This window comes from Trachemys scripta, chromosome 14, assembly GCF_013100865.1.
Source record: "Trachemys scripta elegans isolate TJP31775 chromosome 14, CAS_Tse_1.0, whole genome shotgun sequence".
Classification (NCBI taxonomy): domain Eukaryota; kingdom Metazoa; phylum Chordata; order Testudines; family Emydidae; genus Trachemys; species Trachemys scripta.
This window is the reverse complement of record NC_048311.1, coordinates 27,905,220-27,918,789: the sequence shown is the minus strand read 5'-3', so window position 1 is coordinate 27,918,789 and position 13,570 is coordinate 27,905,220. Positions and strand designations below refer to the sequence as shown.

General features: G+C 38.1%; 1 protein-coding gene across 2 annotated transcripts in view; it reads left to right on the top strand.

Moving 5' to 3' along the window:
* Window positions 1–13,570, top strand: part of PRKCA (protein kinase C alpha) — a gene marked incomplete at its 5' end in the record, with an annotated part of 305,495 nt that overhangs the window by 264,201 nt on the left and 27,724 nt on the right. For both annotated transcript variants that reach the window (XM_034790526.1, XM_034790525.1), the window contains 5 exon segments: window positions 5,797–5,940; window positions 7,333–7,506; window positions 9,154–9,245; window positions 11,059–11,121; window positions 12,555–12,693. In XM_034790526.1, coding sequence (XP_034646417.1) covers window positions 5,797–5,940; window positions 7,333–7,506; window positions 9,154–9,245; window positions 11,059–11,121; window positions 12,555–12,693 — 612 coding nt within the window.

Here is a 13,570-nt window from a genome sequence, read left to right as displayed (position 1 = left end):
AAGATTGGAAAATATTTTACAGGCAGTGTGTATCCACCTTCAGAACCTCCAGCCTGTGTCAGAGAAAATGCTTGGGAATTGGTGGGAGTTGTGCACAACGTGTCCCAAGATAGCTTGGTGTGCACTCCCACCTGGACAGCTGATTAGTTGCCACGGTGTCATTGCAATACAGGGTGGTGACACAACCAAACATTGATAAAGCTACCTAAAGAATAAGCAGAGTGATGATTTAGAAGTCCTCTTCCATTTATTCATTCAGTTCATCTTGGATGAAACGTCTGCAAAGTGTACAGCTTAGGGATTTAAAACATACAGGGGTGATAGGAACAATTAATCAGAAAATCACCCTGGGAGTCACTATGTCGTTCAATGTGTGTCTACCTCATTCTGAATCAAATTCTGCACATCTGTCTCAAGCAAAGCTTCCCTGTTTGGGCCGTTCAAGGCTCTGTGCTGTAAAACTAGAAAACTGGCATCACTATGTGTCGTATTGTATCCTGTTGTACAGTGCTTGCACTGAATCCCTTTTATATAAAATTTCTACATATAGAGTCTTATAAGAAGGGGTGGTTTTTTGTGGAACATACGATATTGTGGGTTAAAGTATTGTATCTGGAATATTTCTGATGGAAAATGCCTTTAACTTTTTTTATTTGTCTTTTGCCTTGAGGGCCTTTTATTCTTTTTAGTGGGAGTGAAAGTTCCATACTAACTAAAATCTGCAGAGCCGGTATGAGGAAGGCTTTCTCTTGCATTCAGAAATGGGTGTGCCATGTGTCACCTGGGATAAGAAGCTAAGTTCCATTAAAATTGTTGCTTATTGACCATTAGTGGGTCCTGGTCCCATCCCTGTTTGCATGACATGTAGTATTGAAGTGATAAGGAAGTGACAATAAGAAATAACTCTGATTACTATATAATGAATAATAATACCTAACAAAGCTGTATTAATTGCTCTTCATCCCAATGAAAAAGCTGGTAAATTGTCTATAGTAGCCACTGAAAAGTGAACTGCCATCCTGCGGATCCCTTTCAGCTTTTTTAAGAAACTATTGAAATTGTTAACTACAAAGTTAAAATACTCTTCTTATCGTTTTAAAGGCAAGATGTAAGGCTTTCGGTGTGGTTTTTAAATCTGTTGACTAAGATGCATATAAACAAAACAGGAATACTTTAGTGGTGGGGCTGAGTGATCACAAAGTTCCGATACTAATTCTGTGAAATGTAAAACTTTTGGTTTGGGCCCATCTCCAGGATAAATTTAACCACATGCAACATTATAGAAGCTGACTCTGAAGAGCTGTTGAGGTGTTAGTTCTTTCCATTTATACTGGCGGTGCAATTTCCCATCAAAAATTTGTTTTTACTGTTTTAGACTGGAGGTTCTTCATAGAGCTTTTATGATTTTGTTCCCATGGAAACAACCCGATTTTGTTCTGGTATCACTGGCAGTTTCTGTGAATAGAGCTGAGAAAGAAGACCGTTTTCTATGTGCAAATAAGTGATTGGAATACACTGCAACAGATCCTTGACATTTCACGTTGGGCTGCACTACAAATAGGTCATCCTTGAAATGTTTGGTTTAAGTCAGTCACTGCGTCATTGCTTCAAAAAGTGGTTCCCCAGCCGTGAAGTTTGCATTGTATCCTGGTGATACACTTTTAACCAAAAGGCAACAAAAAAGATTCGGATGCACCAATTTTCCTCTGTGCTGCACATGGAAGACTTTCTTTTAGATTGGCCCGTATGTACAGACTGTTGTAATGTTGGCCCAGGTGGAAGGGCACTGCAGATCTTTTAATGGGTACTTGTCATTAGGTTATTTAGGCCATTCTGATTTATACCCCTTCATTGAATGCAAAAACCAGGGTTTTTGCCACCCCAAGCGTCGGTGGGGAAAAAAAAAGCTGCGATTGCGATCGGCGGCACTTTCTTCTTCGGCGGCAATTCGGTGGCAGGTCCTTCCCTCCGAGAGGGACCGAGGGACCCGCCGCCAAATTGCCGCCGAAGAGCCCGACGTGCCACCCCTTCCCCTGGGTTGCCCCAAGCACCGGCTTGCTGGGCTAGTGCCTGGAAACGGCCCTGATTGAATGACCAAGGCCTAGGAACAATCCAGTCTGCTTTTGTTCAGGAGTCCTTTACCTTGTGCTTACCTAAACGCCAAAGTGTCTGTACCCAGAGTTACTCCTTTTGCCCCAAGCACGTGCTGTAGCATGGCATGGATAATACCTCTAAGATCAGGGCTCTCTTTTAGTGAGACACCGGTTTTGGCTTCAGGTGTGACCAAATGTTAAACGGCATTCGATACACTTTCTGGTGCCTGGGTAGGTCGCACAAAACAGATGATATTTGCAGCCTTGTACAAGACACCGCAGTTGCAAACCTTACAGAAAGCCCTTGTTTTGCGGGTTAGTGAAAAGTGGAAAATCTGGATTTCACCTTCATTTTCTTGCTGTAGTAAAAGGCAAATTTTACAAAAACTGTGTTTCCCACTATGAAGCCTGTAGAGCATTTACAAAGACCTTCTCCCCAAACTTCCTTAAAACCACCATATTGAGGTTACCAAGCATTTTTCACCTGTTAACCCCAAACCAATCCACTTATGTTCTTCTACACCCCATATCCCAGAATATTTGTTGTTTTTTTTTTCAGTTAAAATAATCTAAAATGCTACAGTACATACTGATTTTATTTATGAGATCATTGTGCCGTCTGTGGCCAAAATAGAGCAGTTACATTAAGCATCTATGACTTAGGTAATTTCACATTTAAAAAATATTACAGGTACAATATGCATGTGCATCTTTAAACTATGATAAATTGTACATTGCCTACTGCTCTGTATTCAATAACCTGAATAACTGTTTCTATTTATGTTCAGATTACCACCTTCACAGCTAGAAAGATATCAATTTGCTAATAGATTATCATTTTCTGTTTTTTAGAAGAAAAATGTCCTCAACCTCAGAAAACAGCTACTTAGCTCATTTAAGGAGTTGGAAAGTGAGCTTCCTCCACCTGCTGATGATGTTAGATATTTAGCATATCTATTACTACTACTAATACTAATACAAGAACCAGTCTACTCTGTCAGGGTGACCAAACAAGTCTTTTCCATCTTTAATGCTGTTTCTTGACAGTTGCCTGTTTGATCTTGACAATTAAATATGCCCCATAGTTCCTACTAAGGAGAAACTACAGTGTGTTCTGCAATTCTGCTTTGTAGCCAGCGGAGGGCACAGAAGCTTATCAATTAACTTTTTACATTTGTCTTGGAAGGCAAGCTAGAGCATTTGTTAATAAAGCACCTATTTATATATAAATGAGTCTTAGGTTTTTATCCCAAAAACAAATATTATGGACCAAATCTTTGGAGTAACTCAGAATGATAGGAGTGCCAAATATAGTGTTCACAGCCTCAGGGATGAGAGTGGGTGTAAAGGACCCAGATGTGCAAGGAGAGAAGCTGCAGCATTTCACTGGAATATTGTTTGAAAAGCAAAGCAACTTGGAAACCTCGGATGCTGCTCACTCTGTCTGGCTAGAAGTCATCTGCCTTTTGTAAATATGGACACTTAACCTGCTCCTTATACATAAAAATATTTTGTTGTTTAGGCCCCTTTCTGGGACATGCATCAGAAGATCCAGAAAGTCTATAGTGATGGAGAAAGTGATACGATTAAACACCTGTTACCTTGTATAAACATAAGATTTTAATTTACAGCCTGTTTGTTAACATCTCAGTCATGCCAGGTATTGTTCAGAGGTAGACTGTGCACATACAAAGCCCTATTGAAGTCCAGGGGAATTTGTGCCAGCACTGAGGTCTGCCCATGAGCAATGCATTGAGGAACAGGGACTTGACTGCAAGGTATATGGGGCAAGGACTGTCTCTTACTATGTGTTTTTATGGTACCTAGCACAATGGAGCCCTGATCCTCATTGGGGTCTCTGGGTGTTACTGCCATACAAATAGCTAATTATAATAAAGGAAGAAACTGGAAATGCCATGTTAATGTTAAACTCCATTATTAGCATAAGTGGAAAACATCATGTGTATATACCAGCAGAGTATACCTTTTTTCATGTGTATGAAAGGGAATACTCACTATCAAGAGGGGAGGGAGTATTTGATTTCTGTTAAGTGAAATGCCTAAAATAAAAGTGGGGGGGAAATGTATCTTCAAATTTCTAGGGGGAGCACACAGGGTGAGTTCAAACCCAGGCTTTAGCACTGACTTAATGGTTGATTTTGGACAAGTGACTTAACTTCTCTGTGCGTTGGTTTCCTCATCTGTGAAATGGTGGTGATAATACATAATTACTGTACATTCCAGATATGGCATTAGGAGTAACTACTATGTTTGTAAAGTGCTTGGAGAGAGAAAGCAGAGTACGAGCAGTTAGGATTATTTAGACAGTCCAGCACAATGGGTCTTCATCTAGTTTAGAGAGAACACTGAAATCTGTGTATAATGCCAATTTTAAACCCTCTTGGCTTCACAGCTGGTGTGTAGGATACGTTTTAAGCAGAGGGGGTCATTGAGCTATTATAGCTCTGAATTATCGTTTGGTGAGACTTAATTTTTTCCTAACTTTGTGACATTTGAAATGCAGCTTACATATGTTATTTACAGTATCTCATTTGATTTACTCAGGCTACGTCCTCACTACGGGAGCAGCGGGGGGAGGGATCGATTTAAGATACGCAAATTCAGCTATGCAAATAGCGTAGCTGAATTCGACGTATCCGAGCCGACTTACTCCGCTGTGAGGACGGCGGCAAATCGAACTCCGCGGCTCCCCCGTCGACGGCGCGTACTCCTACCTGCGCTGGTGAAGTACAAGCGTCGATTCGGGGATCGATTGTCGCGTCCCGACGAGACGCGATAATTCGATCCCCGAGAGATAGATTTCTACCCGCCGATTCCCGGCGGGTAGTGAAGACGTAGCCCCACTCGGACTGTTGCAACCTTCTGCAAAATATGAACTACACTGTCGCCAAGAGAAACTTTTTTTATGTAGCATTTCCCCCTTCTCCCCGCCCCTATCAACACTTGATTGAAAACCAAAGTTGATTGTAATGCCAGTTCAAAAGTGGCCATACTCATCAACACTGATTGTCATAATATGTTGGGTTTTCAAAGTGGAGGTTATTTTTCATAATGCATGACACAGACTAACTCTTGCTATGAAGAGTGAACTTGCGTATGACATTTTAAAAGAGACTGTATATAAACACTTTCTCTTATATCCTAAGGTACACTAGTAACATTACAGTATGACATTTTTAAAGAGAACCTTTTATATTTAAAAACAAAAATCACAGATTAGTCTGCTACAAAGAGTGAACTTCCATATGACATTTTAAAAGCGAATGTATATAAACAGTTTCTCTTATATCCTAAGGTACACTAGTAACATTATAGTATGACATTTATAAAGAGCACCTTTTATATTTAAAAACAAAAATCACTGATTAGCCTGCTTATGGCATAAAAATAGTGATTTGTGCTTGTTTTTTGTTTTGATTTTCTTCTGTTAACCAGATAAGTGTATCTGCTTTTATCTGGTTAGACACTTACACAGTTTACCACTTCGTTTCACTTAATAATGACAAAAATGTTGTTGGAATGTGTCTTTGAATTTGTGTCTGTGCAACTTTTGTTATGCAGCCTTTCTCCTGAGAATCCAGCTTCAAATTGGTCATCTACAACTGAACGTCATTCTTCTAATCTTTCATTTTACTGGGTAAGCAGGTTAAACTTCTCACTTCAATATTCTTTACTTCTTTAGAAAGCCAGACTTGGACCAGCTGGTCACAAAGTCATTACTCCAATAGAAGACAGGATTTCCAATATACCATCCAACAACCTGGACCGTGTGAAGCTGACAGATTTCAACTTTCTCATGGTGCTTGGGAAGGGGAGCTTTGGAAAGGTAAGAAACCTTGAAAGTCAGTTCCACCTGCCTTATTTTTAATAGAAATGAACTGAGAGTTGTCCTCCTATGAGCTGTCATTTATAAAATGTAGATTTTTTAAATGAGGGTAATCAACCACTGGAACAGATTACCCCAAGATATGGTAAATTCTCCATTATTTGGAATCTTTAAATTAAGACTGGCTGTTTTTTCTTAAAAGAGATGCTTGTCTATTTCAACCATAAGTTGTAGGGTAGATGCAGGAATTACTGAGAAAAAATCTGTGGCCTGTGCTGTGCAGAAATACAGATTAATTGAACCCTTCCAGCCATAAAATCTATGAAGCTATTAAATGAAGAGCAGGAAAATGCTATTGTATGCATTTGCTGCAGATTTTAGGGATTTGCTGCAGATTTTAGACCTCGTCTCTACGTAGGATACAAATATAGTTATCTTGATTATTCTTACATCTAATAACCTGCAGTGAAGACCTACCAGAACAGTAGAAGATTTTTATATGTATGAAAATGATTATTTTTGTACTGATGATTACTGCAAAAAGGTGGTATGGGGCGGAATATTTGTTTTCCAGTATATGAAATGTCCAGAATAGGACCATCCGCTGTCTTGATGTTCCACATTGTTGGGCCAATTTTCAAGCCTGGGTGGTATAATAGACATTCAAATTCTATATCTGTCACTTAAGTGTGAACATGCCACTTACGTCCAGAGATGCTTAGTTTATGCCCTTAGGCACTCATATGGGCATTGAGTTGCAAAACTTGAATGCTTTAAGTTGCATGTTAAAAAAAAAAAAATTGAGTTCTTAAATTTTAAATGATATTAGGAATTCCGGGTTTTCCATACAGAGCTGGGCTCAAGAATCCAGATCTGACCTTCCCCAAAATTCAAGGAGATTCAGGCTCATCTTTGGTGGTGTGATGATGATAGAGCTGTTACGTAGGTCACAATGCCATTTGTGAAAGTTGTCGTCATGCAGTAGGAATGAATACTTGGGAAACGTCAGGAATGAGAAATGCAGGGAAAACTGTTAACCCACTAAAGGTGCTGCTGTTTTTCTGGCTGTTTTAACAAGTGGTTTTATAATAAAAGTGCATTTTATGGAGGAATTCAAGTGGGGTCTGTCATTTAGTTGGCCATTAGGAGAGGAGCCCATGATTATCTGGGAGCACTGGCACAGGTGTCAGTGTAAACACCATTTTTGAAGTGATAGTACAGCTCCTTGTAATCAGTGAGTAATCATGATATTTTTAGAGCTTCAGGCCAAGTCAATAAGTGCTGGTAAAATGGGAAGCTGGTGTGCCATTTACATCTTTCTCAGGGCTTGTGAGTCACCTCCATTCTCTGCCTGCGAGGGAGATTTTCAGCCTGTCATTTCTCTTTGTGCAGGTGATGCTGGCAGACAGGAAGGGGACGGAGGAGCTGTATGCAGTCAAAATATTGAAAAAAGATGTGGTGATTCAGGATGATGATGTGGAATGTACCATGATTGAAAAACGAGTCCTAGCACTGCAGGATAAGCCACCTTTCCTAACACAGCTGCATTCCTGCTTCCAAACAGTTGTACGTGATGTCTGTCCTTTCCCACTCCTCCGCTTCTTTCGATTTAATCTTCTGCTAAGATAACTCTGATATATTTTATTATTTCAGCAACTTTTAGTATCTTCAACTTGCAGATCTCATGGGTGCTTTACACAGAAAAATGTAAAGAAATAGATACCCTGTGAAATCAGGAAAATCCATAAAAATAATAAATAGATCTTTAGAATAATAGTAATAAATAGATCTCTAGAAGTATTCTACAGCAACTAGTTATACAGAGCTTTTCTCTTTCTGTATATAAGAACTCAGTTACGTCAGTGGGACTTTTCATATTATTCAAGTTAAGCATGTTCTTAAGTACTCTGCTTGATTGGGGCCTTAATGCCCCAGTAATCTAATGAGCTAATTAATTATTTATTAATATATTGACATAGTTAATTTGGTTCCCTGATACCCCTAAGATAAGGAGGCTGAAGCTAGGATGGTAGTTAGTGAGCAAAGAATAGGTGAGTGCTTTTTACTTCCCCTAAAGCTGTGATACCAACAGTAGCATGTAATATCCAAAAAGGTTCACCTATGGAGTTTGTGTTGGTGATATAAGGACCAGAAAATGATAGTACATGTCAGAAGATGGTCCCATCAGAACATATTTTAGTTCACAGGGAAAGGTCAGTGGTAGTTACAATTAATTACAATTAATTCTAAATGTAGTGCTGTTTTTTGTGGCATGGACATTTGTCTACTTAGATAAAGACATCTAAAGTCAAGCCCCAAAACTGCAAAGATTTAAGCACGTGTACAATGAGTGTGTAATTTTACATACAAGCATAAGTCTTTGCAAGAATGAGGTCTCATTTTGCATCATCTTTTCACCATCCAATGGTGAAACATTCAGCTACCAATCGGAACTGAACACTCTAAGTCACTTAGGTGTTTTGAAAATGTTACCCTAGATGTCTAATTTCAGACACCCAGGTATGTACATTTTGGCCAAAGAAAAAATTCTCCCTCCAAAATGCTTAAATCTGCCTTTTGCTGAAAAGGGTGTTTGGGACAAAAATGATTTGGAGTTGGCCAATTCAATATCAAGACTCATGAATCCAGTTTTCTAAAATCATGTTCATAGTTTTCTTGTTGCCTTCTTTTAAAATCAGATGCACTTTCATCTTCCACGTCTTCCTAGGGAAAATGTTACAACATAGGTTTGAAAATGCCCATCTTCACGAGGCAAGAATTTCCAACCATCTATAGAATTTTTTGTTGTCTTAAAAAACATGAGCTCTTGGGCTTAGCTATGTCTTCCTGTCTGTATGAACAGTACTTGTAACATTATGGGCACTACTGTAATACGAGTAATAAGAAATAAACTTGCATCCCTAAAATTGGCAAGGCTGAATGGAGTTCCAGCCTGCCACTGACTCTTGCAGTATCTATAAGTCATTCTGTTTCCGTTTCCTGATCTATAAAATTGTTTTTGCCATAATGTGCAGAATATATAGATTCATTCTTAAGATTGTTTTGTATTAGAATCTTTATAGTAGTGACCTCTACGGGAGAATACATCACTGTGCATCGCCTAATGAGTTTACCTTTTTAATAATACATTCTATTGGGCAATACATCACTCCTTATGCCTAATGTGTTTACCTTTTTAATACTATGTTCTAGGATCGTCTGTACTTTGTTATGGAGTATGTGAATGGTGGTGACCTCATGTATCACATTCAGCAAGTAGGAAAATTTAAGGAGCCACAGGCAGTGTGAGTGTTTGTTGATTTAAATAAAGTCATTACTAATTTACACTGCAGCAGAGGGATCAGATTTGTCCAGTATGTACAGTATTATATATAAATTGGGGCTGTCATCTTTTTATTCAGTATAATAAAAACTTTGTTGGCCTGCTGGTCTAAACATCCAGCGCACATTGCGGGTGATAGCTTAACCTTGAAAAATAATTTTAAAATCAATGGCAACAAGTAAACAGGAATACAATATGGCTATTAACAATTCACACTAAATGAACAGCACTGTGAGAGACACAAGAAACAGATTCAGCATTTACTATGTAATTAAGCTTAATTTAATGCCTATCTAGTGATAGATACTGTGGTCACACTTTATATTATAAAGGTTCAATTTATAGATCGTTTTAAGAGTTAATACATTAATAGATGTTTTAATAAATAGTTAATCAATTGTTATATATTGTTCTGACATCCAACAGATCAATAGGTTGCTAACCATCTGTAACACCTTCTGATGTGCTTTTCTTTAAAATGTACTACTCAAGTTTGTAACATGCTTTTAATGTCTATTAAACATTTATTAGCATTTTATAAACAGTTTATCCATTAAACCTTAATATAAAGTGTGACCTGTCCTGTTTTTAAAAATGCAGAAAAATAGCTGTTAAGTTGAAACTTGCCCAGTATGGTTAAAATCATCAAGTAAGAGTCATTTAAAAAAAACCTTAATTTTAAATATATGACACATAAAAGACAAAAATGGAAGCATGACCTGACTAAGTACTAAATAAAAACCAGAGTCATCTCATGGGTCAAATCCTCAGCTGGTGCAAATGTGCATAGCCCCATTGATTTCCAGCTGGTATAGATTGCCACAGCTCCATTGACTTCTGTGGTGCTATGACATTGTACCCCCTCTGGGCGGAGGGATAGCTTGGTGGTTTGAGCCTTGGCCTGCTAACTCAGGGATGTGAGTTCAATCCTTGAGGGGGCCACTTAGGGATCTGGGGCAAAATCAGTACTTGGTCCTCCTAGAGAAGGCAGGGGGCTGGACTCTGTGACCATCCCTTCCAGTTCTAGGAGATAGGATGTCTCCATTAATTTATTTTATTGATTGATTGATTTTATCTGATGGTCTGCCCCAAGGTCTGTGTTGGCAAACGTTCCAAAGAGACTAAAAACAGTTCTGAACCAGAATTTTAAGAGCTATGCTGCCTTTTCCTTTTTATTAAACTTAATCATCAATCTTGGTTTTTTTACTGGCCGCCTTCATGTAATTGGCTCAGCTCTGCAGTAACTCTGGCTTCAAAAGCTCATCAATATTGTGTATACTTACACTACTTTTGGCAATTGCATTGTATATGGCAGTCAGTTCAATTAGCTTGAAGTAATTAATCCATTACCATTTGTATAAAGTAACAATAGTTTTATAAATTATTTTAATGATGTGTGAATCTCAATGTAAATTAATCAGCATTCTGAATCATAAATGGTCTGATATGATCAGGCATTGAGAGGAATGACCTATCCAGTCAGATTACTTACCACATAACTGCCATGTAATAATTGCACTGTGCTTCTTATTTTAGGAAGAAATGCCCAATTTTTTTTACCCCCTGTCTTGTCAAAATATTATTATCACACTTCATAAATGATTAGGAAAATCAAGTTGATGCAGGATGTTATCTTTACTGCTTAATATATACATGAATGCAATAGTTTCTCATATTCTTTTGCTTTAATTCTTTGGTGTGGTGAGTTTCAAATATATTTCTGTAGAGGAAAATGATACGCAGAAGATAAGAAATCTGAAATTCTGTTCCTACAGGTTTTATGCAGCTGAGATTTCAATTGGGCTATTCTTTCTCCATAAAAAAGGAATTGTTTATAGGTGAGTACTAACTGACACAAGTCGTTCCTATTAAAACCCCGGAGAGATTGATGTGTTTGGCTATTTAAAGTATTTTAAAATCAATTTAGAGTCAATTTGGTGTTAATAACTAAACTTCATTTACTTTAACTAAGGGTGACTGCGTATCTTAGCTATGTTGACATCTGCACTCTGCAGCATTCAATTGAAAACACTTGAGTCCAAAACGTTTATTATATCTTACTGCATTGCATACATTCATGTGTCCTAAAGCATGTGTTTATGTAAAAGGGTGTGTGTGTGTGTGTGTGTGTGTGTGTGAGAGAGAGAGAGAGAGAGAGAGAGAGAGAGACAGAGTGCATGTCTGTATTTGTTATATATAGTCTACAACATCAGTGTAGTTGAGTTATAATGCTCTAGGAGTACCTTGTGTGACCCTATAATAATTCAGTGCCCACACGTTTCTTCAGAAATAAAACATTGAACATAAGAACACTGCCAGTTAGGAATTTAGCATTGTTAGCCTGCCATATATTTTATGAACAGAGATTTTAATATGCCAAGACAAATGTAAAAGACAGCTGAATCAAGAAGGGCATAGTTCTTTAATGCATAATGGGATCCTGCGACTAGTACAGACTGAAAGCTTTGACTCAAGGGCATCAGACAATATTTGCTGTCAGTCAGCAAAGTAAAAAACATTGGCCTAATGAGCAATTCTACCTTCTGATTTTAATTTGAGGAACAATTCTGTTTTCATTTTGTTGAACGCTGACCTTTAATTAAGTGGTTACTTGTTCATTACTAGTTTAGAAGGTTGACTTAGAGCAGTGATCCTCAAACTTTTTCATAGTGTATTCAACACCTTAGTAGAGAGTATCCCATGCATACCTCTCCTCCCATTTGTGGTCACATGGCATTCCTTTGGCAGTGCAGCATTTATGTGGTGTTGCTTAATCTGTAATATGACTTTTTGGTCTTCGTGAAAAAACTTCATCTTACTATCCATTTTTATCCTACTCCCGTGAAGCCCCCCCTTAGCCTCCCTTCCTGTTCTTCCCCGAGACATACTGCTTGGCTGTATTGTTTCATTGCTGAAGTATCACCTTCCAGCCAAAGTGCTTCACAAACTGTATATTACATGATGAAATGCAGCCACTTCTGTGGAGCAGCACACTCAAGGGGGATGATACGGCTGATGAACTCTTGAACAAACCCCTACATTTATGAAAGATGCCATGGGATCTTTAATGTCCACACACAACACACAGAAAAAACTTCCTGTTTTTAAGGCATCATCTGGAAGATCCCCCTCTGTCCACCCTACACACACACATATATACACGTATATATAAAAAGCACATAATATTCAGTAGTGAAACTGATGTAAGACAACATTTTTGGTGGCCTAGTTGCTATAACTATTAATATTAAATTACTATGATTCTTCATAGAGATCTGAAATTAGATAATGTGATGCTGGATTCAGAAGGACACATAAAGATTGCAGATTTTGGGATGTGCAAAGAACATATGACAGATGGAGTAACAACGAGGACATTCTGTGGCACTCCCGACTACATTGCACCAGAGGTAAACATTTAACATTGGAAGTAGCATACGACCTCTCAAAAGGATTTTGTGAACATTTCACCCAGTGAATATATGACAGCTACAAAATGGCTCTTTTATGCGTGGGACTGTCCTTGCTTCTGCAGGAAGATGTAATACTTTTGTGAATGAATAAAAAAGACCATTAATAAGATTTTATTTAGGGAATATCTAGCTCATGAAGCATTGTTTGTTTATCAGATTGAAATTCAAATTTGTGCTCATAATAACAAACTGCTAAGGAAGCCATAATACCAGCTTGAACTGTCAATCCAGTTTCATTGAAGTTGTAGCATGCATGCATATAAAAAGCTGTGTGCCATTTAATTTTAAAGTCATACAATGCTGACAGATGTTAATGAGGTTGTTATTGGGAGCAAACATAGCTTCATTAACGCATCTCACCAAGGGTTCTCACTGCTGCTATAAAATATATTAACAAGCATTTGCACTATTTTCAGGAACTCACGAGTGTCTCGATTTTCAACAAGAGATTAATGAATTCCTGCAGTGGTTCACCAGCTTTCCTGCAAAGCTTCTGCCCTGTATTCTGGATAATGTATATCCTATCACCTGGTACAAAATTGGGCTATCACCTTTGGATTTGAGAAAGCCCCTCCTATTAAACTGCAAATTCAGAACTTTGATGCAGTTGATATAACAAATCTAAAGTTTTCCCCCAAATTTCCCATTACTATTGTTGGGGTTACCCAAAAGTAACATCTGTCTGACTTATTCAATGCAACTTTTAGTCAGATATTTATAGTCAGGGTTTATAATGAGAAAAGTTTACTTTACCCATCTCCACCCAAAAATCTTAATTAAGTTATTACGGCAAGGTAGCTCAAGTGCATCAACA